The sequence below is a fragment of the Rhinolophus sinicus genome, chromosome 2, assembly GCF_057876585.1.
Source record: "Rhinolophus sinicus isolate RSI-liver-muscle chromosome 2, RSI-T2T, whole genome shotgun sequence".
NCBI classification, from domain to species: Eukaryota; Metazoa; Chordata; class Mammalia; order Chiroptera; family Rhinolophidae; genus Rhinolophus; species Rhinolophus sinicus.
Window position 1 is genome coordinate 172,048,766 of NC_142502.1, and position 27,799 is coordinate 172,076,564.

The 27,799-nt window shown below is 52.0% G+C and overlaps 1 protein-coding gene across 3 annotated transcripts; it reads right to left on the reverse strand.

The window, feature by feature from the left end:
• Positions 1–1,205: 1,205 nt before the first annotated feature.
• Positions 1,206–27,708, reverse strand: FOSL2 (FOS like 2, AP-1 transcription factor subunit). 3 transcript variants are annotated; one of them, XM_019735382.3, is made up of 4 exons: positions 27,572–27,708; positions 14,152–14,403; positions 9,317–9,424; positions 1,206–6,826 (listed from the first exon to the last, which is right to left on the reverse strand). In XM_019735382.3, the coding sequence occupies exons 2-4, from the start codon at positions 14,386–14,388 to the stop codon at positions 6,308–6,310; spliced, it is 864 nt and encodes a 287-aa protein (XP_019590941.1). In that variant the 5' UTR covers positions 14,389–14,403; positions 27,572–27,708; the 3' UTR covers positions 1,206–6,307. The 3 variants fall into 3 exon arrangements, with proteins under 3 accessions (XP_019590941.1, XP_019590940.1, XP_074187934.1); XM_019735381.3 differs by lacking the exon at positions 27,572–27,708 and adding an exon at positions 24,090–25,321; XM_074331833.2 differs by lacking the exon at positions 27,572–27,708 and adding an exon at positions 20,391–20,552.
• Positions 27,709–27,799: the final 91 nt, after the last annotated feature.

Below are 27,799 nucleotides of genomic sequence, written 5' to 3' on the forward strand. Positions count from 1 at the left end.
GAAGTGTTGCTGGAAAATGAAACATGTTATGAAAGCGCCCAGGCATGAGAGCCAAGCATAGACACAGGAGCACAGGCTTCTCTGGACAGCATAATCCCCAAGGCCTACAGCAGCCAGTGCGAACGTTCCAAGTAACTGCCTCCTTGACACTTACGACACAAGGAAACACAGCCGTTGCTCAGGAAAGCACAAGTACCACTGAGATGCCCCCGATGCTGTGTTGTCTGCTCAGGCGGAAGAGTACCCCAGGCCCTCTCAAAGGGAAAGGAGATATCGTGAGACTATCATTACCCTCTCTCTCCCTTTACAGACAAGAAAACCGAGGCTCAAAGAGGTTGAGTGGCTTTCTCCAAACCTCAACAGCCAATGAGTAGAGGGGACAGCCTAGGATTTGGGACCCCTTTGACTCACAGTCCCATGCTCTTCGGTCCTCCAGAGAATGAGGCCTGCACGCAGAGCTTGCCTGAAGGAGATTTGGAGTAATTAGTGTCAAGTTGGGGCCTAATTCTCAGCCAGCTGCCAACCACTACGAGCATTAACTAATCACTGCTATGCCTCCCTACCATTTATACTGCAAGGGAAAAGTACTCAGAATAACGTGCCCCACTTACCCTAGGTTTCCTGGTCTACAGAATAATGGGGGCTGACATTTCTGCATGTTCCACACCTAACAGCCTGTGTCCATTCAAAAAGGAAATCTAAGGATGTGATCATTCTACGTATTTGCATGCCTTGCTTGTTTTCAGGGCCTTTTCCGGCTCATGATCTCATTTAAGCACCTGGAGAATCTGAGCAATACCTTTCATTGGTTCCTTGAAGATTCTTGGGTTTCCAGAGACCTGTTCAGACAAAATACCCCCAGGAAGGGAAAGCACCTTGCACTTTCATTGGCTCACACCTTGGCGGTAGTTGGCAGCTAGCTGAGAATCAGGCCCTGAGAAGTAGGAAACAGGATTGGGAGGGGTTGGGAAATGGTCAAGAGGAGAAAGAAGCATGAGAAAGGAGGTGAGGGTGCTCTGAGCCCCTCCCAGCAGCACACCTCAGTTTTGCAGGAAGAGGTTCCAGGCAAAGCATTCCCTGCTTCCCTCACCCACTAGCCGCCAACTCTACCCCCACAAAGCCAAAAGTAGAAAAGACTAGAAGGAAAAGAGAAGTGACAGGAAAGACAAGAAGAAAAGATGGAATAAACCAACCATCAGAGGCTCTTCAATCTTAATTTGTTTTATTCTACAAAATGCTACTCAATTGAAAGTGGAAAAGCTAACCAAAAAAAAAAAAAAAAAAAATTGCAAAGGAAAAAAAGGTTAATATGTTCTTTCTTCCATAGCAGCAAGCTTTTCCTAACAAGCTTTCTTTAGTGCAAGTACTGTAGGCTTGTATTACAGTAAAATAACAGAACAAGAACAGAAAACACCACCAGAGATGCTTCAGAACAGAGATACTCCTCAATTTTCAAAACTATACAAAGATTTTTGAGCTTATGGTCCTGCCTGGAGAGGCCCTATTTACAAGCCTTTCCAATGGGACCATTTCACTAATACTTTAAAAAAAAAAAAAAAAAAAAAAATGCTCAGGAAAGTAATTAAATTCCCCACAGGGTGATAGGAATCTTGTACAAGTTGTTTGCCTCCAGGATCTTATAGCAGACTTCACTTCACACATCATTGACATATCTCAAATACAGATGCACAAAGCTTATGATTTTCCACTATATACCAAAATACTATATATACATCTCCCACTGCAGAACAGACACCCTGATATCTAACTCTTTATACAAAGGTGAGTATTTTCTTCTTTGACATCAAGTAACCACAAGCTGAAATAACTGGAATAAACTTTTAATCATACAGAGAAATACGTTTTAAGGAACAGGGCAGGATCTTGAGTTGTGTTCTTACAATGTAGACTTCTTGGTGACTACTGTCCCCAGAGGAATGGCAATCCATCTTTAAAAACAGAACCGTTTTATACAGTTTATACAGCACAAGTCACAAATCATTTTAGAAACAAACAAACAAAAAGCATCATTAGCCTAAATGTTTTAAAAATAAGGAAGAAAGAGAGGGAGCGAGGAACTGAGTATTTTAATGCTATCTGTTTCTATTCAGGCTTGGTACAACACAAAGATGTAAACATTTAAAATAAATAATAAAATAAATGTCGATTTTTTTTTTCTCCCCCTCCCCTTCCCATACCCCCCTCAAAATTTGACCCAGCCCCTCCTGAACATGTCAGCATGGGAAAATTAAAACCCTTTGTTGATGTGTGGCCAAAACACTAGAAGCATGAGAAGATGTCAGATTAGCAGGGGGATGACTGGATTTCCTTTTTAAAAGCTGCAGGACATGGGCACACCTGGAAATGTGTACACACACACACACACACACACACACACACACACACCCGACCTGTCAATAAATAGTGAGATGCTGGCTTTTAAGATGAATGCCAAGAAGATTCAACAAGCAGAAAGGAGCAAGACCCCTTTACTTACATTTTTAAAACAAAATGACACATACTACATATGCTATTGGTCCACAAATTCTATAAGGACTCAGGTTACCCCTCCAGCCATCTGAGGAGCACAGCACTGGGTAGAAGGAAAGAAGAAATTTAGAGGTGGGAGGATATTGTAGGGATAGGTCTTTGAGAACAAACCTCGGACTAAAGACAATCTTGCCTTGGATCTTTGAAGAGAGGTCTTCTCACCTCCAAGTTTTTGTTTATCCATTTCCTGGGGGCCTTTAATAAAGGATGTCCTTATACCCTTAGTCTCATCCTAAAGAAGAAGTATATAACAGGGCCTAACACAGCGCTTGGCACATAGTAGGTGCTTTTTTTTTTTTTACTTTCTTAAAGGGGCCCCACAGATATCTGATCAGGAAGGAAATCCGCCTGAAAGTTCAATGGTGAGATTGCAAGGAGCACTGTTGGTCCATCGACGACAGGGTAGAAAAGTCTCAATGCATATGGAAGTGAGCCCACCCATACATTTGGAGCCAAGTGGGAGCAGAGAGGAAAACTCCTTTCCCCAAAGCCTAAGAGAAGCAGCAGCCTCTGATGGCTGCTTGTATGACTGGCCACAGTGGACACGCCTGACCTTTTACACAGGCAGAACAATAATTTCTCTCTGAAAACCTCCCCAGTGAATTCCCTGCTTAGAGCTGGCTCCGGCAATTTCCTAAGCTTCACCTGGGACCTCCTCTCTTTCCTGTGCCAACAGCTGTCCCCAGCCACCCAGACAGGAAGAGGACTGTTCCCAGAGAGGCCAGCCAGGTGGCCAAGAAAACTGTGTGTTTCACACTAGCGTGTCAAGGAATGACTGCCCTATGCTGTCCCACAGCTGCCTGCAGCCCAACTGATGTCCACACCAGCTGCCTCCCTGCTGAGGACACACCGGAAGCACACCAGTTCCCAGCCAAGCACACAGACCCCTCCCGCCCACTACAGCTGTTCCCTTAGCTGGAGCCATGGAGGAGGAAGCAGCAGGCCTGGTGGTGTCTGGTGATTCTGGGGCAACGTGTGTGCACATGAACTTGGAGAACAAGCCAGAGGAAGTACCTGAGGATGTGCTCAGATTTCTGTGTAATAGTCAGCCTTCCCCAACCTCCAAAGCACCTCCTAGAACAAAGCCAGAGGTCCTGACTGGGCACGCATCTGGAGGCCTCTAAAGTCCTAAGGGGTGGCTGCGTTTTGCCTTCTGTTGGTCCCAAAGCCAACACAGCTTGAAACCTGAACTAAAGCCAAACTGTCTCAGAAACATCCAGCCTGGCCCCAAGTCACAGATTGTGACCTGCCTTGGGATCAGTGCTGTGCAAACTGGGGCATAAAGCGACTTTTAGAAATTAAACACCAGAAAGCAGCTTCATTTAAGAAATTACATATATATATATATGTGTATATATATATATATATATATATATATATATATATATACACACACACACACACACACACAACCATACACACACACACAACCATACACACACATACATTCATATATATATGCACAAAGAAGCAAATAGCCCCCACGTGGCCACAAATACCGTGTTTCCCTGAAAATAAGACCTAGCCAGACCATCAGCTCTAATGCATCTTTTGGAGCAAAAATTAATATAAGACCCGGTCTTATTTTACTATAAGACCGGGTCTTATCTAACATAAGACCAGGTCTTACATTAATTTTTTGCTCCAAAAGATGCATTAGAGCGGATGGTCCGGCTAGGTCTTATTTTCAGGGCAACAGGGTACCACTTGAGATGATTAAGCGTTCCAGAGCTGAGTGCACCTGTTTTCTTTGCCCATCTCCTGCTGGCTGACTTCTGCTTCTCTGATTAATCTGAAGCCAGAAATCCAGCTGCCCACTCTTATTAGACACGCCTCTCCCAGAACCACAGAAAACCGTGAGGGCAGCAACACAGCCAAGAAACATAGGAAATAACATTTTAAAAGTATTTTTGGACAAAATCTTTTTCTTTTAATCTCCTCTCTCTACGTGGCGCATCCTTCCACACGTCACTTCCAGTCGTAGTGGGCTATGTATGTTAAGCACAAGCCATTCCGTTCTGTGTGAATAGTGTATGGTAAGCAGGTAACGGGCATTAAATCATGACCAGCACAGAAAACCAGGTGTGTGTAAGGAACAAGTGATATTTAAGTGCCACTGCTCTCTCCCAAGTCTGACTGAAATTTAACCCCCACTGGGTTTAATTTAAATAACAGCTATATAGTTTTAAATTATCATACAATAATCTCTACAGCTGAATCACAACAGCAGCCTCCCTCAGAGCACAAGCCCAGCAGAAGCTAATTCTGGAAGATCAGGGGAGCTATGTCCTGGGGAGAAAAAGGCTCAGAGGGGTGGGAGGCAGGGACCCCGCTGAGCTATGCTCTTGTGGGACCAGGAGGACCCCCTTACTCACCCCCACCTAGGGGTAGGGGTCAGCAACACATCTTATCTCCCATTGCAGCAGTCCCCAGGAATGGAGAGTAAGTCAAAAACCACAGCAACAACTCTGGGCCAGCTGTTGGACCTGAGGAGCACAGGGACATGAGGGGCTGGGACAGTATAAAGAGAAAGCACTTGATCCATCCCATGACAAGGGGCACTTCAAAGAGGTGAGCAGCCAGGACAGGGCAAGGCAGGTGCCAGGGCTGGTGTGAGGCGAATCCCACTCCAATCGCCTCCCTCTTCCCTCCCCTGCCTTTCCATCCACAGCAAAGGTGGCTTTGAGGCTTGGGGAGGGGCCACCTGGCAGCAATCTGGGGAGGGTCCAGGCCCACGCTCATTAAATCTCTGTGGGTGGCGTCACCCTGACAGCCAGGGTGGGGGAGGGTGGAGCCAGCAGGGATGTGGAGTGATGTGTGGTTCCTAGGGAGGGGCGCCTCCCTGGTCTGGAGAGAAGGGTCCAGGGGCAGAATAGCGAGGCAGTAATTAGAGGAGACGTCCTGTTCAAGACACCAGGTGAAGGGAAGCCGGCTGGGACACCATGTGGCTTGTTGGCACTATTCCTGGTCTGGTAATTAGGCGTTTGGCAAACCCAACCTGTGCCCCGGCTGTCTCACTCACACCCTTTCTTCTGGTCAAGCTGCTCCTCCAAGAGCCGTCTCCAAGGATGGGGAGGAAGGGTCCTCTGAGCCTCCCAATGATGGTGGCATCTCCTTGAGAGCTCAGGGAGCTCTGCTGGTGGTTCTGGAGATGGCAGTGGACCAGGGAGTGTCGGGAGGGGAAGTTCTGTATTGCACATTGACTGTCTCCTTCTGCACAAGTCAGCCCCGGCAGAAGAGTCACCTGCTGCCCCATCTCCAGAAATGAAGAGCTTTAATATTCAGACCACCCAGATGAAATGTCATGGCAATTTGATAAAAACCAAGAGGAAGTGAAATTGACACTGGGGGGAGGAAGAGGCAAAGAGGGAAGGTGAAACCAATAGGCACTGAGCATGCTCGGTGGGGTGGAGGAGGACACCATCACGCCAGAGACATTTCATAACAAAGGGACAGGAATGGTCCACACCAGCTTCAGGCTCTTCAGAAGCCAGAGATGCCCGAGTCCACGGAACCAAGTTTTCCAAGGCTTTTCAAGAAACAGGATTTGCTTCGCAAGATAAACGAGGGAGGAGGTCCCATGACTTTCAAGAGACCATCCAAGTCCTCTAGTGCCTCATTGCCAAATCCCACCTAGGTCCCCCCAGAGCCAGGAAGCTCTCTGGCAGGGTCCCCCTCTTGCCCTCACCGCCCTGGAGCGCTTGAAGGTACTGGTCCCTGGGAAGGAGGCAGTGACGAGGACGCCCTGGGAGCTGGGTTACAGAGCCAGCAGAGTGGGGGAGTTCAAGGAGTCTGATGACTGGTCCCCACTGCTACTGCTTCTGCGGTGAGCCTTGGAGCAGGACTCGGAGGGAGACGCGGGCGATTCCTGTTCCAGGACGCTGGGGTAGGTGAAGACGAGGTTTGAGGTGCCTGGAGTGATGGCAGGCGTGGAGGTCACCACGATGGGGGTGTGCAGGGGCTCCTCCCCGTAGAAGCCCCCCGCAATGCTGATGGGCTTGATGACAGAGCGCTGGGCCTTGTCCAGCCCCGCTGTCGACGACGAAGGGCTGTCCTCTTCCAGGGGCTCCTGTTTCACCACCACGGCACCCACTCCACCAACCCCACTGCGCAGGGGCTGCAGCCCCGAAGCGGGGGGTGAGCGGCGCTCCTCAGGGCTGATCTTACACACAGGCCCGTGGGCCACCAACATGAACTCCAGCTTTTCCTTCTCCTTCTGCAACTCGGCGATCTCTTTCTGCAGGCCGGACTTCTCCTCCTCCAGTTCCTCCGTCTCCTACAGGAGACAGACAGGCATGTAAGGAACAGCAGCCTGCCAGGGAGTGTGGGGTGCAGGGCTGGGGTTCAAATCCAGGGGAGAAAGGGAAAACCGGCAATGTCCTCAGAGGACCGACTGTGAAAGCAGCCAGCTCACATACCTGGCCGCAGCCCCACTGGCTCTGAGTCACCTGGAGGCTCAAGAGTCTATTTTGAGCGCTCCAGACTGATAAAGGAGGCAAGTCAGCTTGGAGGAGGGATGAAATAACAACTGTAGTTGCTGTGACTAGGCCAGGCACTGTGTTAAGCATTTCAGAGGCATTATCTCATTCAATCCTCTAGTAGTTTTTTGAAGCAGGTATTATCATCAACCCATTTAGCAGACTAGGAAACTGAGGTGCAGGAAGGTGTAGTAATTTGTGGAAAGTCACAGAGCCAGCAGGTAGGGTAGCCCAGCTTTGACTCCACTTCAATGTTATCTGACTCCAGAGTCCATATGCCACTACATTCTACTGCCTTGGTGGCAGGACCGCCCCCTGGGGACCCCTGAAGGGGGTAATTGTGAGATATGGAGGGGAAAGGGAGCACAGCATACAGCTCCACCCCTCTCTCCTCCTCATACTTCCTCAACCCTGTCCTGCCTGCCTGTGGCCGCATACACACTAAACTCCAAGTTACGTGACAGTGGAGACTGTTTGGACACACAGCCTAGGACAGTGCCTGGCTTGTTCAATCAATCCTGGTAAGATCATCAAATTATCACAGCCCCGCTTCACTTTTTCACCCTAATATCCATTTCAGGACTCACAGAACCCTGGAGAACATTCAATTCAGCCCCTGTGCTTAACAGATGAGGGTCCTGGCAGCCCGAAGGGGCATGTGAAAATGATGGCAGGGTCCCACAGAAAGGACCTCAGCCCTCCTTCTACACAAAGCCAGAGAGGCAGCAAATGCACGTGGAAGGGGTAGTTGTGGAAGACGAGAAGGTGTGTGTCACCAGCCTCCTCCCCACTTTTCCCCTAACACAGGTTCCTCTTCAAGAACGAGATGGTACAAGGCCAGAGCTTCACTACACTGAGTACAGCATATTCCGGAGTAAAAAAAAGTTTCCATCTGTCTCAAGGGTCTGACGAACGTCATGAGCTTATGAGAGGTTTCCTGTGGAGGATGTGGCTCAGGGGCCTGGGTGGCTGGGCCGGGGGTAGGGACGCGGGGGAGTAGGGTGTGAGGCTTCTGGGGGAGGGAGGAGAGGAAAGCAGAGGGGCCTCGGCGGGTGGAGCTATTCTGGGGCTGCTGGGAAGGAGCGTCCAGGGTAGACCCAGAGGGCCCGGATCCTTGCAAGGCTGGCGGTGAGGAGGGCTCTCCTGGGTGAGTCTCCCCATGGAGGGCTAATCACTAATGGACCCACCTCACCTGGCAACAGAGAACTCCCACTCATCCTCCCTGACTTTTACACTTCCATGGGACATTAGTACAGCCATCACGGAATTCACGCGGTACACATTCCATACCTAAGAGCAAGGGCTCCAGGACGGACAAAGGGAAACTGAAGCCGGTGAATGGTACCTGGGAGGATTAAATAAAGTGATGGGATGTGCAGGTAACTTGAGATTTCCGAAGCCCCTCCTGGCTGCTCACGGTAAAGACCATGAGAGCCCTCCTCATCTCCCTCTGAAAACATTCCACAGAGCAGAGTCAGTCCTGGCTTTGGGCTTCCTCCATACGGCACACAGCCCGTGCTGTAGGGCTGGGCTCTGGAGGGAGTTACGTGACGTCGGTCAGCTCAAGCTTTCGAGAGGGAAGGGCAGGGCCATGGGCCCCCAGGTGTGGGCAATTAGGCAGCAGGGGAGAGTGACTCACAAGGGCAGAATGAGGTACCAAGGCCACAGCTTCAGGCTCATAGCAGGGGCGGGAAACTCTCCTGCCCATGAAGGAGATGAGAAAACCTCAAGATAGTACAAGGTAGCATGTGCGCCATCTCCATGAGAACCAGAAAGTATCAAGACCCTTACAGAGATGAAGAAGCCCACAGAGCAGGTCCCCCGTCCAAACTAGATCGCTTAAGGTAGGCTGGGCCACTCCTGCTGGCACAGGCCTGGGGGCGGCTGGCACCTTGGGAAGCAGCCCTGGAGGGGGCAGGTCTGGGCCTGCCGTGGCTCCTGGGGCCTAGCAGTGCCCACACCCTCTGTCATCCCTTACCCAGGAGCCCCAGCCGGTCCGAGAGCAGGGAACGCTCAGGCGCTGAATGAGAAAGGGTGCTAAGCCCAGTGAGGACATCTAGCTCTCTCTCTGCGCCCAGGCTGGTGCCAAAGGCCAGATCCCTCCATCCATCCTTCTCTTTTCTTGAATCAGGACAATGGTAATCCATGTGCTCAAAGGCAGGAATGTCTGTGTCCACTGACTCATCTGTAGGCCACTAGTGGGCAAGGAGAGTGGGGAGGGCCAGGAGCCCTGGGGCTCGTGTTGGGGCCCACCCAGAGGTGCCCCCACCCCACGCAGAGCTCCTCACCGCCTGCAGCTTCTCCGTCAGCTCCCGGCGTCGGTTCCGGCACTTGGCTGCTGCCAGCTTGTTCCTCTCCCTCCGGATTCGACGCTTCTCCTCCTCTTCAGGGGACAGCTAAAAGCCAAGGTCGAGGATCATTATTAGGGTCAGGTAAATGGTTCACCAGCTTTTGGGGAGTTTTTTTTCTTTTTAACTGCATTTTACGTAGGGCAGGAAGCCCTTCTAGGACTGGGAAAGAGAGGGAGGAAAGCAAGAGTCGTGTGGCTGGACTCAGAGGGTCCCCGAACATGATGGCCCATGTTTGAAGGGAGAACAGGACAGCAGTGGGTCAGGGACAAACCAGCCCAGGCATGAGGACAGCAGCATTTGTCATGTCAGCCCTGATTCAGTGCCAAGGCCAGAGAGGAGGAGCTGGGACTGCTTCCCCCACATACCCTCATGCTAGCTAGGCCTGGCCCTACCCACTTAAGCAGCTTCTTCCAAACCCTGGCTAATTATTCCTCTCCGGCACTCTGCCTGCTCTGCAAGCCTCATTATCCCAATTTGGTTAAGTAGCTGGGCCCAGAGTAAGAACCACCCAGGGGAGAACGTTCTGTAGCCAGAGAGAGGTTCACGGATGCCACCCCACTTCTGTTTTCCTCTGCTAGCCCTGGAGTGCCAGGTGCTCATAGTTCAACCCTGAGGACCCAGCAGTGTGCCTGGCACAGTGCTAGGCTGGATATGATGGGCAAAGGGGGAAGGAGCCCTGAGGCACGTTAAATCCTGCTGCCCACCATGTCCACTCATTCAACAAACAAGCACCTGCTATGTGCCAGGCACAGTGTGGGGGGTTCGAGGTTTATCAGAGAACCCAATGAACGAAAATCCCTCTGGAGAGCTCACAGTCTACGTCCTTCCAGAGTCTGGTTAGGGTACTGGGGCTCATGCCACTAAGCAGGGCTGTTTACACAGAGCCCTTCCAGGGCTGAGGCCCAGGGCTGTGACCCAGGCCTATGACCTTGCAGGCAGAGGTGACATGAAAAGATGGCTGTGAGCCAAGGCAGAAACCAATTCAAAAGGAAAGACCATCCCATTCAGTTATCAGACAGTTGGCGTGTCTTCTAGGTGCCAAGAGCAGGACAGGGGGCATAGAAGATTCTAAGGGGAAGCAGACCTGGGTCCCACCCTCTAGGAACAGTTGGGGAAAAAGCCAAAGCCACCTGTGGAGGCGATGAGAGAAGCTGCCCCACTGAGGGATGCTCCGGCCTCCCTGAGGGTAAGAGCCCAGGCCCGAGTCCCCAGGACGCTGCCGGCAGCCCTGCAGGTCTATGGCTGTGATGTCCTGAACAGCAGAGCAGGGCACAGCATCAGAGAGGACAAACCCATCCCTGTCTACACTGAGGTGACCCTATGGCCCCACGGTGCTAGAGTCCTATATCTACATTCTCCAAATACTGGTATGAAAATGTGCCAGTCAACTGCTCAGACATGAAGTCTCTCTGAGGCCTTTCAAGCACAGAGAAGCTCCTCAAGCCTTCCCAACTTTCAAATCCTCCCCTAGCAGCCAAGGCGTGGGGCTCAGAGAGAGGCAGGAAGCCTGGCAGGCTGGAGAGACCTCCAGGGCCTCCTGATACCTCACGTCCCTGCCTCCTGGGGCTTCCGCTGGGCTGTGCTCCCACCTATCTCTGTCTGCCTTGGGGACTACCTTCACTCCCAAGACATCCTGACCATGCTCTGTCACATCCTCTGTGGCCCCCACCTCGCTGGGATGAAGGAGCCAGGCCCAGCTTCCCTCTCTCTGGCTCCTCCCTCACTGAGTCCCTTCCGGCTGGCAGTGGTCTCCCACTGGAATGCACCAAGCAGTCCAGCCAGTCACAAGCCTCTTCCAAAGTCCCAGCCTCAATCCCAGCCTCTGAAATCCTCTGTCTCCCCAACAGAGCCAGAGGCTCCACACTCCCCTCTGAGAGGTGCAAAGGACAGATAACGGCATTTCTGTGTGGCCCCGGATAAAGCACTGAACCTTGAGAGCCTCAGGTTTTCCATTTGTAAAATGGAATAACAGGACCAGCCCTGCCTTCCACAAAGTGTGACAATCCGATGAGATGCAGTGTGACAGTTCTCTCTAAAGGAGAAAGTGCCAGAAAGACACAATTCAGAGGTCTCTGGTACTTTTTCTGAGTCCTGAAAGAGTCCAAGTGGACTGGAGACCCTGAGTCCACAGACTCCGACGCCCTGCTCTGTGCAGGGGCCGGCTGCCTGGTTGAGGCCATGGGGCCACTTGGCTGAAGCCCTGAATACTTGCTGCTCCTCAACCTGTCTCACCCTGAGCCCAGCAGAGTTACCACGAGCCTGATGGCCCCACGGCCCAGAGTTCAGGGCTCCCCTTGAGGCCCAGGTAGCCCCCTTCCCCCCCACTGACTGGTCCACTTTGGCCTCCCTTCCCCCTTGGCTGCTCTGGACAACTTCTGGCCTCTCGATTGGCCTAGAAGACTCTTCCCTATCTGGTGAGGTGTGGAGCACCTTGTGGGAGCTGTCAGTATAGGAAGTGTTCAGGGGCGGTGACATCAACACAGTTTCAGCTCTGGTGTGTCAGCAGCATGTACCCACCCACAAGGCACACACACCCTCCCCTCCCTGCCTCCTCAGTCACTGACACTGGCCTCAGAGGGAGCCTTGGGGCAGGCTTGGGAGGTAAGCAGTGAGGCAACAGGCTGGCTCCTGGTAACAGGCCCCTCCCCCATGGGGGGTATGTGGGGGGAGGTCAGGAAGGCGGAAGTAAGCTTCAGGGAAAAGACCCTGGGGCTAGGAACCAAAGAACCAAAGTCCTAGGATGCTACTGCCCAGGCTTCCTCCTAGCTGCTAGATTGTCTGAACTCCCAACGGACAATGTCATGAAATAAAATGTTCCTTTCTCCTTCCCGCTCAAATAAAGGAAGAAAATTTTCCAGACAGATTGTCTTAGGGCATGCCTAGGTGTGCAGTGGGAAAACCACAAGACTGAAGGTCAAAGGAGGTAGATTCTAGTCCTGGCTCTGTTACTAACTCACCGTGTGACCCTGGCCAGGGACCCTTCTCCTTTCTGAGCCTCAGTTTCCTCATCTTTAAAATGGGTGCACAGGGAAAATTAGAAAAGCTGGTCTCCAATGTATCTTCCAGATATAAACATCTAAATTTGGTGTGAGCTACACCCAGAAAAGAATGAAGAGTGTTCAGCACATCTTTCTTTGTTCTCCTGCTAGCCCAAACAAATCGCTCTCACAAGCCTGGCTGTCCCTCAGGAGTCACATACAGGAAGAATCCAGCTCAGCAGTGACCGTAAAGCCTAGCACCTTGGGCTCCCTGAAGGCGGCATATTTATAAAGGACATTAAGATCACTACTACTGCAATATTTACAACTGTGATTATGGAAAGCAACAGTGAGGGGATATTGGCCACTTGCCCCAACAGCAACCGTGAGCTGTATCTGTTACAGCGTCTACTACACACACCTCCCCATGCCACCCTGCATGGGTCCTGATGTTAACAGAATAAATCAACATGCAGTGGATACAAGGCCCAGCTTTGTCTTCAGAGGAACAGGGCCCCTGTGAAATCTTCCAGTTCCTTGGAGAGTGATCCTTATAATTCTAAATATCCTGGGAACTATTGGCACTGGGTCCACAATTATCCATTAGGGTGGAGCCATGTTAAAAGGTGCTTGTATTAGAACATTGTCAAGCTGGCCATCCCAGAGTGGAGGTGGGACAGTGGATGAAACGGAGAGAGGGTCCAGTGTGAAACTGGAGTTCTCTAGGTTAACGTTTCATTTGAAAAGGGGATTCCATGGCTAAAGTATTTTCCCTTTCCTAGGCTCATGGTAGCACGGCGCTGTAGGAAGAACAATGTCCAGGGAGTCCAGGGAGCTGGGTTCTAGTCCAGACTTCCCCACTCACTTGCTGAGTGGCCCCCAGGCAGGTGTGTCTGGGCTTTAATTCTGTCATTTGTGAAGGGGGAACAGATGGGGCACTTTAACGGCTCATTCCCTCCTTTCTAGAATTATGCATGATTTCAATGTCTCTTCCTGGAATCAGGGGGCCCATCGTTGCTCTGCCTCACTGTTGATGCAGAACATGGGCCTTTTGAGTGTTGGCTGGGTGCCGCCTAGAGAGCGGAGGCGCCACCACTTTCTGGTGTCCCTTCCAGTCAGGCTGACTCCTTCTCAGAGCTGATCCCCTTGAGGGAAAACAGGCTGATGTCGACCTCCCACCCTCACCCACAGTCAGCTAAAGCAGCTGAGCAGGCTCCAAGGACCACCGAGTCACTGCATTTCTGGAACATGCACTTGAGTTGGAGGCCTGGGACACCAAGGAGGAATGTAAAGTGCTGCAGGCAGTACCGGCCTAGAGTGTGATCCTTTAGGGGTCTGTCTGCACCAGATACCAGGAGACAGTTAAGGGCTAATCCCCAAAAGCTCCCAGTCAGGGCTCGTTGGCTACTTGTCCCATGGCCCCTCTACCAAGGATCAGAGAAGGACACTACTGGAGGCAGATCCTAACACTCCTTCCCATTTGCTGATGCCTCACCTCTTATAATATGTTCCCACACACGACTGCATTTGAGTGGCAACGAGTCTGGGCTGGCAGGTACCATAATCCCCATTTTACAGCTGAGGAAACTGAGACTCAGAGATTCTAAGGGATATGGGTAAGATGACTGAGCCAGGCCTGACCCTTGGGTCTCCACCTCCGCCTCCAATGAGGAGGGCCACGTGCTCCAATGAGGTCCCTAGCTCCCTCTTCTTCCCAGTGTTCCCAGAAAAACACACTGTGTGTCGAAGCCCTGAAAGGCACCGATGCGGTCTTTATGCTGATCTGAGCTGTACCTGCTCATCTCTCCTCCTGCGACCCACGGTGGTGCCAATGGTCTTGATCACGCCGGGTCTCGGGAGGGCCATGTGCCCAGGGACAGAGGCCAGGCCCGGCAGGGGGCTGTAGGGGTGCGAGCGGGGGTACGGGTTGGACATGGAGGTGATCACCGTGGGCTGCACCATCCACTGCAGGTCCTGGCTGGTCGTGATGGCGTTGATGGTGGGGATGAAGGCACTGCCTGAGCCAGGCATATCTACCCGGAATTTCTGAAATGAGGAGAAAAATAGGATTGAGCCAATAATTACTGAGAAGAACAGGACAAGCAGAGCCAGGAGGCAAAACCCAGCAGAAAGCAGGATTAATACTCGGGGGACCAAGGTCAGGGCACTGGGTGGCCTTCCTTGGACATCCAAGAATCAGGAGAATCTTAACTATTCCTGAGGCCCCGTGTCAGGTTGAATCCCTGAATGAGGTCCTGGGAAATCCACCCCTAGGGCTCAGTGAGAATCTGGTCCTATTCCAAATGCCTTCCAGGACAGATGCGCTCCCTCGCCACTCACACTCAGCAGGCCCTGTCTGCATCCCTCCAGGGCTAGCTAGGTCCACATCTGCAGGAGGGCAGGCTTCCCGCCTGCCTCCCGAGCCTCTGGGTCACCTGCCAATCATTCCCCGGGGTACTGGTTCAGGAGCCCTGGAGGAAATTTGCACACCAACAGCTTTGCAGCAACGAAGATCACCAGGAAACTTACTGTGCTTGCTTTTGTTACTTTCCAAAGAGGTACAGGACAGGACTGTACCCCCACCAGGGTGAGAGCAGGGCCATGAAAAGGTGTTCTCCAACCCAAGACTGAAAAGTGGCGACTTCCCCTTGCTGTCCTTGCCCTCCACCCCCATCTAGCTTGGGGCAGACATGCTGTGTCTCCATCTATCTATCTATCTACATATCTATCTGTGTTCACAGATGTGTCTGTGGGAAACTTTGGTGCTGCTAGCTCAGAACTGTCTCCTTGTCTCTGAATTCATGCCCAGACCACGCTGCAAAGCTCTCTGGAACACGCTACAGGGAGCATTCTATTTAAAATATAAGATGATGACATATTATAAGAATATAAACTGGGACGTGCTCCTCAGCAGCTGGGCTTGACCTTTCTTCAAGGCCGCTACTAGAAAGTAAGAGAAGGGCGGAGAAGGGAAGGACTCTCCCACTTTCAGATTTTCAGGGAAAAGCTCCCCTACCGGAACCCTCGTCCTCAGGAGACTCCTGTTTCCACAGAACGTTCTCTAAATCCTTCCTTCCCTAATCTGGTGGGTATAACGATGGCGATAAGAAGTAACACATGCTGAGCATGTACTGAATGACAGGCCCTGTAGTCGTGTTTTGCCTACATCACCTCAGTCATTCTCCTGCTGAGGTAAGAAATAGCATTATCTCCATTTTCGAGGCAGCAAGTTAGGCTCAGAGAGACTGACTTATCCAAGGCCACATTGCAAATAAGCAGTGGGTCAGGATTCAAACCCAGACTAAGAGCCGAGAGCTCTCACACGCTGTGCTACACAAGCTCCTGTGCATTGCTTCTTTCTTCCTCAAAAATCTAGCCCCAAGCGCAGGTATCCACTACCCTCAGACAGAGCATCAGGTCATGACTGCCAAGGGTCCCGACAGACTTCTCTCACCCAGGAGGACCCACAGGTCTGTTTGAGCCCAGATGAAATCTCGCTATCATTACCATGGATGCTATAGCACCCCAACCCCCCACCCCCTTTCTGGCCCCTTCACACCAACCAGGATTAGAAGTATTAGCAGCAATGGCAGCTGCCACTACCACTGTCTTTGCCGGGTGACGGACGTCTAGGTTCCTGTTGTATAAACAAAGGGAAGCTTCGAGTACCTCACTGGACCTGAGGACTCTTCCCTGCTCACTTCCCTGACAGCTGCCTGACCCCGGTCTGGATGGTAGAATATGGCCGTCTCACCTCCTGGGCTGCCCTGGGGCTCCAAGCCAAAGGCATTCAGTGACGAGAGTGACGCAGCACAATGGATTCTGGGATTCCATGAGGAATGCTACCCAGTGCAATGAATTCTGGGATTCTGTGAAGCTACCAGTGCAATGGGTCCTGGGATTCCCTGAGGAGAGAGCTACCCAGTGCAATAGACTGTGTTGCCTCCGAAGGCAAAGACAACTGGGTCTTTTTTTATCAGAAGCTGACGTATATGGGTGTGTGGGTGCGTGTGTGAAGGAGGGAAGGGTACAGTGAACAAAGAAGGATCCAACTGGGAAATGATCTTCAAGGAGAAAAAAAACACAGACAACTGGGCTCGGCTATGAGGAGAGAGAGTACTGAGAACAAGTGCAGAAGCACGAAGGCCCAGACAGCCATGTTTCTCTTGGGGGCGCTGTATGGAGGGGCTGTGTGAAGATGGGGTTGGCAGGGAGTCAGCGCTGCGCTCGGAGCCAGGAGCCTGGATTTGAGGCAAATGACCGAGGACTCAGGTGCCTTGCCTGTAAAGGGGAATACTACCACCAAACTCACTGCACGGTCATGGGGATTAAATTAGTAGCCACTTGTAATCACAGGCTATAAAAGCACACCAGGGGCTCTCAACCCTGCTTGCACATTAGAATAGTCTGAGGAGCTTTTTAAAAACACCAATGCTGGAGCCAGCCTCACCATTAGAGTTCCAAAATAACTCGTTTGGGGTGGGGTTCTGATAAGGTATTTAAAACAAACAAACAAACAAAAAACACCTGAGGAGATTCTAATGTGCAGCCAGGGTTGAGAAATGCTGCTCCAAACAAATGGAAGGTGGCACTGTCATCACCATCACCACCACCGTCATTATGCATCATCATTGTAAGAGTCTGTGCGAGCTGCATGGGGTGGCTCCAGGGAAAATTGCCAGCTTCCCACTCCTGGGAAGCACCCAACATTTTTATTTCATTTCTCTCCCCAAGTCAGGTTCTGGGTTTAAAGAATGCTCGAGGCATCCAGCACGACGGTTTGACGGTTTAACGTGACCCTCCATCTCTGCGGGGGAACTGTCAGCTTTCCTTTCAGGAAAGCACTCAAGAAATCCACTCCTCATTCCAACCAACAAAAGAGCTCCCATTTCTAGGAGAAGCAAGCAAAAACCTGAAGCAAAGCTTGGAGACTAAGATCCCTTAGGAATGATCCCTCGGCCTCCCTCAGGGCCCTCCAGCCTACTCGCTCTGTGATAGCAGGTCTACAGAATGTGCTCCCCGGCCACCAGCCAGACTCCTTGCAGCCATGGCTTGGTCTAGACAAAACAAGACAGCAATAAAAGCAAGGCAGTAGGTAATGATTGCCTCTAAATGCACGTACCTCCCTGTTTCAGACGGAGGTAAAGCCATCTGGATAATACACTGGCTCTACATGCAAGGAAAACAATGTCCCATCCCCAGGGGGTGGGGGTCTGGGCTCTGATAAAGGCTTTTGTCTCCACGAGGAGCCTCTCATGAGACACACACAAGTTTAAGTGAGATCTGTCAGATGTGTCTTGGCTCACCTCCACAGGTATTATTCAGAAAGCAACATTGAGGTAGGAGAGAAGAGGTGAGGCTAGGAGCTTGTGGTTACACAAGTTAGCCGGGCATTCTTCTGTGCCAACAGACCTAAGAACCAGTCAACTATCCTGCTGGGAATAAATCATGGTTCTTTATGAACGGGTTAGCACTACACAGAAACTAAGAGAGGATTTCCCAGCTGCTGGCATTGACGCAGTTTGGCTGCAGCAAAGGTGTGTGCTGGGAGCGGGTGGATAGAGGTAACCCAGGACCTCACGTGACTCCCCTGGCGCCCTCCAGCCCCCTTGGAAGCTCCTTCTCTATGGACAGGATCAAAGATGCTGGATGGCTATGTGGTGTTCCAACCTGGCAAAGCCTCTAAATGCTGTAAATGTGCCATCCTGTCAACTTCTGGGTGGGCAAGAATGTGTATAAAAGGACAAACTGGCCCCCCACCGACCTCTTAGAGCAGAGTTTGGCAAACTTTTGCTGTGAAAGGCCAGACGGTAAATATTTTAGGCTTTGCGGGCCACTATCTCAGTGGCAACTACTCAAGTCTGCCATTGCAGTGTGAAAGCAGCCACAGACAATATGCAAACAGGCGGGCTTGGGTTCCATTAAACCTTATTTATACAAATATTGAGGCCATAGTCGGGTGACTTCTGTCCTGGAGGATCCTTCTCATTTCCCAAGCTCAGGTTGGAGGTGGAAGAGGATAAAGAGAGAAAACAAGAAAGCAAAAAAATCAGACCTGAGGTGTTCCTCAAACCCAAGGAGTCAAGGGGGTGGGCTATCACTAGTCAGCTTGAATCTCCAGACTCTGAAGCTGAGGTGTGAACCCTTACAAGCCCTGCTGTGGGTCTTTGGGCATCAGAACCTCCTTTACCCTGCAGCACCCTGTAAGTACGCGTGTCCTCCCCCCCCACCCCCCATAAGAGACAGCTCAGAACACAGGGCCCCTAGAGCCACCAAACTTCATCAGATCAGAGAGGTCCCTGCAGTCCAGCAGTTGCTGATTTGGGAAAATGACTTTTCTGAACTCTACACAAGGGCCTTGGATTCAGAAATGAGTTATAACCACGACCTTCTGCAGAAGGGTCTTAGCAGTAGGGTTTGGGCTTCCTACAGTGAGGGATGGGGTAGGGCTCACCGCAGACTCCTGAGGTGGGCATAAACGGCATCTGAGATGGAGTCATGGTTGGTGTTCTTGGCCCATTCCCTCAGCCAGACATTTCTCTACCAGATTGCTTCTCAACTGAGCCACCAAGCACTCAAGCCATGAATCCCACGAATACCTGTGACCTGCCTCCACAGACAGGCAGGTATGACTGTGCATGTTTGGAAAGGCACTGGGTTCCTTCTCTTATGAACCCCGTGTTTTTAGGTTTCCAGCACTGGCAAAGGATTAGGGAAGAGGAGAGGGTAAGTGCAATGCTCCCTCACACACCCCAGAACCCCCTGGTGAGGCCCAGTTTGACTCAAATGTTCTGTATTTTGTATTGAACTCGGGATGTTCTTCAAAGCATTCTAGATTCTGCATTGGACATCACTTTGACCTTTCATTCTTGAGGAAAACCACTTAGTCACAATGGAAATGGGTGCTAATAACTCATGATTTCCCCCAATTTTACAGTATACTAACACTAGTATTTCAGTTAACCTGCCCCCTGTCAACTTCCTCTTTTACCAGGTTCATTTGAAAGAACCACGCTCTTCTTTTTCACCGAGCTGCCAGGGTGAAGAAAATCAGGGAAGAAAAGAAAAAGCAAGGAAAAGAAGAAAGTGGCTGATAACGGAGTTATTCACTCAGGTCCTATTTCTTTCCTCCCAGGGTGCTTTTGGCCAGAAACCCCACTCCAAAGGACCGGTGAATTCTCTCCACTATTCTGAGGACCCCTTTCGTACCCCCACCAAGCCTCAGACATATGTGCACTCCGTGGGAAGGGCATACCATCTCATCCCTCCTACAACCACAGCAGGGGGAGCACAGCCAAGCCACGGCCATGTGACAGGTCAAGACAGTGCTGGGTATGAGAATTCTTCTATCTTCCCTCTCCAGCCCAGTGAGTTAAAGAGGAATAGAGTTACCAAGTGGGGTTTGGAACAGATATATTTGCCTCCATCAGGGCAGCTGCCATCATTGTGAAATGGTGTGGCCACCAAAAGATACCACATACAACACGCATGAGACATGTCCACAAAGTAATGATGCTATTTTTTCCTTTCTTTCAACAAGTAGACCAGAAAGTCTGTTTCCTGAATTCTCAAAACCAGTATCTTTATTCCTGTTTAACAGAGGAATGAAACCCTAAGGTTTAGATGGCAAAGGCGCCTGCTCTGGTGTTCTTTCCGGGTAACTGCTCTCCCAGGCAGACTCCTGAGACTGAGACCAAGAGGACTCAGAGCCACACTCTGCTGCGGACCCAGCCTGATCATCCAAACCTTGTATGTCAGGCGTGGTTCCTTATATGTCAAATCTTTTGATCATTTCCAAATGTCAAATTCACCCACAAAGGACAAAAAGATGTGTTAGCAGGGAGGATTTTCAAAAGAATTCGCTGAAAGCAATTCCAAGAGAGAGGCGTTGTAAAACCTTTCTGCATCTGACTAACAGCCACAGAATTCAAATAAGTATTTAGTCTCCTCAAGGAACAATTATGACGTAAAAGTTCTGGTGTTTGTATTAAGACAGAAAAGAAAAAAAATGAAGCTCCTAACTTTACACTCACCTTGAATAATAAGGCAGGCAGAAATAAAGTAATGGAAATGCACTCCATTTGGATAGGAAAATTCGACTGCTATTCAGACAATACATGACTGCTGTTTCACCCCGTTCACTTTGATGAAAAAGTGACGCTGACTTCCACCATCAAGAATCAGCGGAACAGACAAATTCCTCGGATAACATTTTGTTTGATCCTAATCTATGACATCTGTGAGATCAAGGCAAAAAAAAAAAAAAAACCAGACCCTTAATATACACCTCCCACTTTCCCACCAATTCTGAAGACCACCCCCCACCAAAACAATTCCCCATATCCTAACACAAACACATCAAGAAAGGAAGCGCTGGGAATTTGAAGACACTGTGCTGGCATCCTAATGAACAGACAGACATCAAAATAGGAAAAGAAAAGAAGCACTCCTGTTTCAACCAGGTTTTATTTAGAACAAAAGAAAAATTTCTTAAAGACTGCATCTCAAAATCAAGCAGTTTCAAGTTAACTGCTGGTAATGTATGGCATTTATTTGTCCAGAAGTAAAAAGAAAAAAATCCTAAGAATTCTGAAAACTCACCAAGTTAACACTCTGGGGCTGGAAAAATACATTCCCCAGATGGTTCTTCTCAGAATGTCCTGTAGGGGGCACTAGAGAGGTATGCTTGAGGCTGACTTGGGAATCATAGTCATTTCTGGTAAAAGTTCTTTGATGTGAGGAATGTCCCAGCCTGGTACAGTTGGCAAAAGTTCACTCCGGGAAATTGTGTGTTTGTGTGTGTGTGTGTTTGTGTGTGTGTGTGTCTGTCTGTCTGTCTGTCTCTTGAGAAAGGGTGGGTGCCAAAGAAGAGAAGTAGTCTGGTATTCCTTAACTCCAAAAAGGAACTGTCCCCTTGATTTATTTTTACAAGTTATCTGAGGAACAGACAAATGGCAGCCTTGTAAAACTTCTGGGTCTTGTTTTTGTTTTGTTTTCTTTTTCATTAAAGGGGGCCCAGCTGATGAAAACAAGTTATGAAATAACCTGTGTTTGTGTAACTGGCTGGATTGCGTAATGCTCAGGCCCTGAAACCGTAATAGTGGAGCAGCCAGGCAGGGCATATATCTGGGAGGTGTTTTCCTAGGAGAGTCAGGAGAGAGAGAAAATAACAACACAAAGAAAAGGCCAGGAGGGGAGGTGTCTGCAATGATTACTGACAAAACAAAATCACCAATGACCAACTTTTGAGATTAAAACTATAACTGGAACAGGAAATATTTCTCATGCTTCAAGTTCCTGCCATATACAAGAACAGAGGTTTTAACAAAGAGTTATCTGCCCGTTCCCCCCGCCCCACCCCCCAGTCACTGGAACTTATGACCATGTATTAAGATCAAGCTTTACCAAGATAGAGAAAAGAGGAAAGTTCTGGGTTGAGTAAACAACAACAAACATCAGGGATCTTAGACCCCATTAAGAGATCGGGAAAAAATAATATTCATTTGCCCAAGGAAAAACCAGAGGACTCTTACGCTGATTGGTCCATAGAGATGCCATAAAGAAGGAAGGCCCATCACTAACTGCCAGGAAAGTCTCCCCATAAAGGAAGCTGAGAGAATAAAGTGATTATAGGTTTTATCTGGTATGTAATAAAGTTACCTTGAGTCCAAGACTGGGTGGGGTCATAGCACAGACTTGTGAAGTAACAAAAGTAAATCCTTAGGACCACAAAATAGCTTTGCTCAAAGGTGGAGAGATGATGGAAAAGCCCTCCTCCCCCCCCCCCCCCCCAAGAGTGGACGGGCTGAGAAACTCATCTAAAGTGGTATTACCTTGCCAATCCCTCCGGTTTGTAAGGCACCTCACTCAAGCTGTTGGGCCAAAGGGGCAGGCTTATATTCGAGAACCCCATGCACTAGTTAATACTAATTGCAAAATCCTCATGTGTTACAGCATGCTAGGAATTAGCCAACAGCTGCTTTTGGCTTCGGTAATGAGGCCCCATTACACTCTGCTGGACTGAGTTCTCTTCCTTCTTCCTAGCACTGGTTTCCTGTCTGATTTTCTTCCAAAACAGGGAATTGCCTCCGCTCACATCCTGGGCTCAAAGCCCTAGTGACACAGATTATTCAATTGGGGCACTGATGTCCGGTCTGACTTCCCATCCAGGCCCCAGGGTCTGAGCAAAGCCAGGCAGCAAGACTGTCATTTTTCAGTGACTGTCACAGAAACTGCAGCGAAAGAACAGACAAGAAATCAAAAGATCCCTTCCTGATTTGGGGAGAAGAGGGACGTTTGAGGATTTGTTGAATTAGAGAGGGAGAGAATGGGTATAAACGACTCCAACCCCTCGTGCCTAATGATGTTTGGATTCAATACAAACTACCAACGGGGCTAGAAGGCAAACAAATCGAACATTTTTATGAGACGATTTTAAACTCATCACCTTGATGCTCATTATTAAGAGTGCAATGACTGCACCATCCATGCTCAGACTAGGCTCTCTACAGTGAGTGCTTATGGGGACACCAGGGGAGGTAGAGGGAAGATTCAAAAAGTCATTTTGGGGACTCACCCGGTATGGGGAATCACTTTGGAACAAGGTGATTCAGATCCCAAAGAGAACTGTTTCCATTTTATTCTACTGCAGGGTCCATCCTTCCCTGGAAGCCCACCCCAACCCCTCTGGCAGGTTGGCTGGCTTCTAGAGACCAAGGCCACACAGCGCCTTACCAGAGCAACTTTTGCTGCAGCAAGTTAGCTAGACTCCGCAGATCCTGACCGCTGCCGGCTTCTGGTTGTAGTGGCTTTGTATTAAGCCAGCTCCCTAACAAGCCTGGGGGTGGGGGTGGGGGTTGCGGCAGAGGGCACGCACCCCACCAGCACCACCACTCCACCAGGACCTTTCTGGTATTTATAGACACACAGATGCATTCACAATCCCTCCAGTGCAAACCAGTCCGGCTGCTTTAGAAACAAGTTGTTTTTCTGCTTCCAGAACCACCCAGGAGCCTGAGCGAGGTCTCTTTCCTCCAGTTCTCTCAGTAGGTATCCTTGGCCCCGGTACTCCCAGACCCTCCAGGCACCCCTTCTAGTGGCCTTGCAGCCTCCTGCTCCCACCCTAACAGAAGATGGATGGGCCCAGGGCACACAGACGCCACCCAGTCAATCAAGTCTGACCTCCTCCTTCTTGACCTTCGCACCTGATTCCCAGAGCAGCAACCCTCACCTTCACTCCGGATTATTTGAAAAAGCCCAACCGTGTTTTCGAGTCCCTAACCTCTTAGAAATTAACTGACTGCTGGGAACCGGGAAAGAGAGGGAGAGGGCTTTCCCGCAGGAATAGAGTCCCAGGATGTTGGGAGACGCCAGTGGGTGCAAAGATTTTTTTTTGTCCACCACCGAGAGAGGAAAAGGGGCGCATAATTCCTGGGAGAGAAAGTAACAGGTTTGGTGTTCAAAGAGCTTGTCTGGATAAGATGTAGTGAAGGAAAGGGTTTGTTGTCTTTCAAGCCCACTCCCCCGCTCGTTTTTTTTTTGGTTTTTTTTTTTAAGGTGGTGATGGGGGAGGAGGGGTGGGCAGGATAAGAAAATCTAGAACTTACAATGGTGGCCCGTAGGAAATTTCTCACCAAACCAAGAAAGGGAAAAGAAAGCAAAGAGGCGGTGGCGGCGAGAGGAGGGAGGGGGTTCCGTCCATGCCGCCAGGTGCATCCGGGGCCCGCACTTACCTGCTGGCCGCCGCCGCCGCTGGAGTAGGACTCGGCGTGCGCAGGAGAGCCGCTGCTGCCCCGGGACGAGGTGTCAAAGTTCCCGGGATAATCCTGGTACATGATCCGCGGTGGGGGCCCGAGAGGAAACAGGGTGTTTTTCTTCCCCCGCCCTCGCTGCGGCCGCGCACCGGCTGCTGCGCGCTCGCTCCCTGCGGCCCGGGCCTGGGCTTCAGTCTCTGTTCCCGGGCTTCTCCCCCACGGCGGCGGGCGCAGACCGGGAGGCGGCAATACGCGGGAACAGTGCCCTCTGAGCGCCTCGCGCGGCACTTCTTCCCTGCTCTGCGAGCGCCGCGGGACCGGTTGTCCACCCAGTCCCTCCCACTAAGAAGTCGGCGCGTCCCTCCGTCCCTCCCCTGCGCGCGCTCTCCCGCCCCCGCGCGCAGTCAGAGCTGGGCTAGGACCGCCGGCCCAATCAAAAATTGGAAATTAAAAAAGAATGGGAGGCCGGAGAGTCACGCCTGCCAGGTCTGGGGTCTCCGATTTCAAGCGGAGCAAAAAAAAGAAGAAAAAAAAAGCGAAAAGAAAGGCTGCCCGCTTGGAGAAACTTCTATTTCCTCCTTTTAGAAAAGGAACTGAGAATAAACTTCCTGTGGCCGACGCGCCTCCGGAGTTTCGGAGCGACTCGGACACTTGACTAGAAGGCAGCCTGCGTCCGTCTCCCAGCCCGTGGAGTTCAAGCTGAACCGGCGCTGAGAGGGACGCGGCCCCGCTCCCCGTGTCGCGGTTCCGGCGCCCGGACCTGCACCCCTTCCCCGGCGCCCGCTCTCGGACGGGCCCGCCTCTCCCGTCGGGTCCTCTCTCCCTCTCTGTCCCCGCCGAGCGCCGCTCGTTTGCTGGCTGGTTCGCTCGGAGCCCCTGCGCTCTGCCCGAGATGAGTCACTACAATGGCACGAGTTCAACTCCACACTCTTTATTCTCCAGCCCCTGTACCATGTGGATTCACTCACGTCAACCCGACTCCACCTTGCAGGGAGGAGCGCGCGGGGAGGCGAGGAGGAGGAGGAGGAGGAGAAGGAGGAGGAGGCGGCGGCGCGGGAGGAGGCGGGCGCGGCGCTCTCCTCCCTGCCCCGTCTCCCGGCCGCGCTGACGCCAGCCGCACACCCCGCACGAGGAAGGAAGGCTATGGCTGGGGTGGGAGCGGCCGTCCGGCGCGGTTTGGGGGAGCCGCGGCAGCCCTGTCCTGCCCCCGCTCACCCCTTGGGCCCAGCGCCCTTGGTCTGTTCCATTGGCGCACGTTGCCAAAGATGGTCATTTGCGTTAGAGGACGCGAGTGCGGGTTCCCTCACTTTCGCGTGACGTGGAGGGAGAGGGATTCCCTCGCCGGCTCCCGAGCGCGCCGCGGGCTCCCCCTACCCCCACCCCCCCCCCACACACACACACACAGAGCCCTGGAAAGGGGCGCGGGGCGGGGCCCCCGAGAGCGGCCGCGCGGGCCTCGGCGCCGGGTTTCAGAAAATAATCACAGTCCTGAAGAGCGAGACTGGCAGTTCAGTGCGGCGCCACCGCCAGGCCAGGAGCCCGGCGCGCAGAGCGGCTCGCAGGGAGGGCGCGGCTACGCGTGGTCGTCGGCGCCCTCCGCGGCGCCGCGGGTTGCAGCGGGCGCCCTGGGCACGCAGGGTACCCGCGCCGCCCTGCGGCCTGGCTTTGGCGGGGCACAGCGCCTCTGGGCGGGGCCGGCCTGCCGATTCTTCGCTCAGTGGCTGGCTGCCCACTGCTTACCCCCATCTTTTTTTTTTTTCCCCCGGCCCTACGATTAATTTATTAGGGGAAAGCTGGAAGACGAAATTCAACCAGTCAACATTCCGGCCGCCCTCTATGCGGGACAATTAGGACGCACTAATAGAAGCAATCGGGCATTATAAGCAAACAACAGACTTGCGAATTACAAAATAATAATAACAGGGAAGGAGGGAGGCCTGGGAGAGGGTGTGGCCCAACGTTGTCTTCAGCTGTTTTGGAGTGAAGTTCAAGGAGCAAGTAGTCGGGACTCCTAAGTCTTCCCGCCGCCCTGGGGCGGGGCGAGGTGCGGGATAAAGACCACAGGCCTTAGAGTACGAACGCCAGGCTGTACTATTTACGAGCTGTGAGACTGGGCGAGTCACTTAACCTCTCTGGGTCTCAGTTTCTTCCTATAAAATGAAGGGGTTGGGCAAGTGACCTTGCAAGGCCCTTGTCAGCTCTGGAACTTCCACCCTTCTGCAGAGATGATCCGGAGGAGCACTGTACTAGGTAGGAGTCGAGGAACTTGGGTTCTGGTCCAGGCTCTGCCTTAGTCTCAGTTTACCCAGCTCAAGTGGCGCCATCTGTACTCCCACAGGGTCCTTGGAGGACCCAAAGGGAAGATGCGTCAAGACTGAAACGCAGTAACACATCATAGTTCCGGTCCTCAGTTTCCTTATCTGTAAAGTGGAGGTGTTGCTAGGAAAGAAAAATAGAGCCGGGAACTCAAAGCTTTCCCGGGACTCTATATAAAGCGCTGGCGTTTCCGGGACGGCTGGCGGCATCTGGCCGCCCCAATGACCCCAAGATACGGTAATCCCAAACAATACTCGGGGTCATTGTTTACAGTTATAAAACACATTCTGTCCTGAGCTCCATCCCCAAGGACGCGCGAGGCGAAGCTGGCCAGACTCCTCGAATCTCCGCCACCGCCCGCGGGGCAGTCCCCAACTCCGCGGGCTCTGGCGAGGGGTGTGGGGCAGGCGGGTGTTCACACCAGCCGCGGGGGCTTAGGGGTGTGTGTGTGTTTTGTCATCCCTGAGTTCTGCCTGCCAGGGTGTTTACGCGCCTCTCCCAGCAGGACTGAGTAAATGCAGTCCTTTGACGCAAAACCAATCAGTCCTTTTCCCAGCGGCAGCGGCAAACCCCAGAAAACTGGGGGTGGGGACGGTGTGGGAGGGAGCGCAGAAGAAATCGTGACACTTTCTCATCCACTTCTCCGTCCTCCCCGCGCCACACGGACCCCTGACCTCCTAGAGAGGTCTTTGGGGGGAGGGGGACAAAGGGAGGCGAAGCCGGGGCGTCCAAGGCCTTCCCGTGAGCTGCCGCGTATCAAAGAGGCGCGAAGACACACTTTTGGTTTTCCTTTGAGCGGCAGCGGCTGCCCTGCCCTCCCCCACCCTGCGTTCGAAAATCCGGGTGCTTCTGGGTCTCTCCCACACAGTCCTTCCAGTAACGCGGGGGGAAAGGAGGAGGGGGAAGGGAGCGGGAGCTTCTTCCGCGCCCTCCGCCGTCCCGGGCGCGCCCAAGCCCCGGCAGGCGCCGCTGGGAGCGCGCGGGCGGGAGAGCGCACCCTCGCCCGCCCCCGCCCTGCCTGCTCCCCGGCCCTTTCCTTTCTTGTGGGTTCCCGTAAAGCCCAGCAGCCCCGAGACGTCTGCAGAGCATCACGGAATCTGTGCTGATGCAAGGCGCTAGCCTCCCTTTGGTGAGCCCAGGCCTACCTCGGAGCGCTTTGATCCCGGTCTTCCCCTGCTGCAGAACTTGGCTGGTTCTCTCCGCCCGCGGGGAGGCCTGTCTTCCGCAGCCTGCCCTCACCTTTCAGTCCTCGGAGAGCCAGACACACAGAGCTGCGCTCCGGTGCTGTGGGGACTGAACCGCTGCTGGTCCAGCTGGTGCCTCGGCCAGGCTATGTGTGCCAAACTGTGAGTTCAGACTCCAAGTCCAGTTGA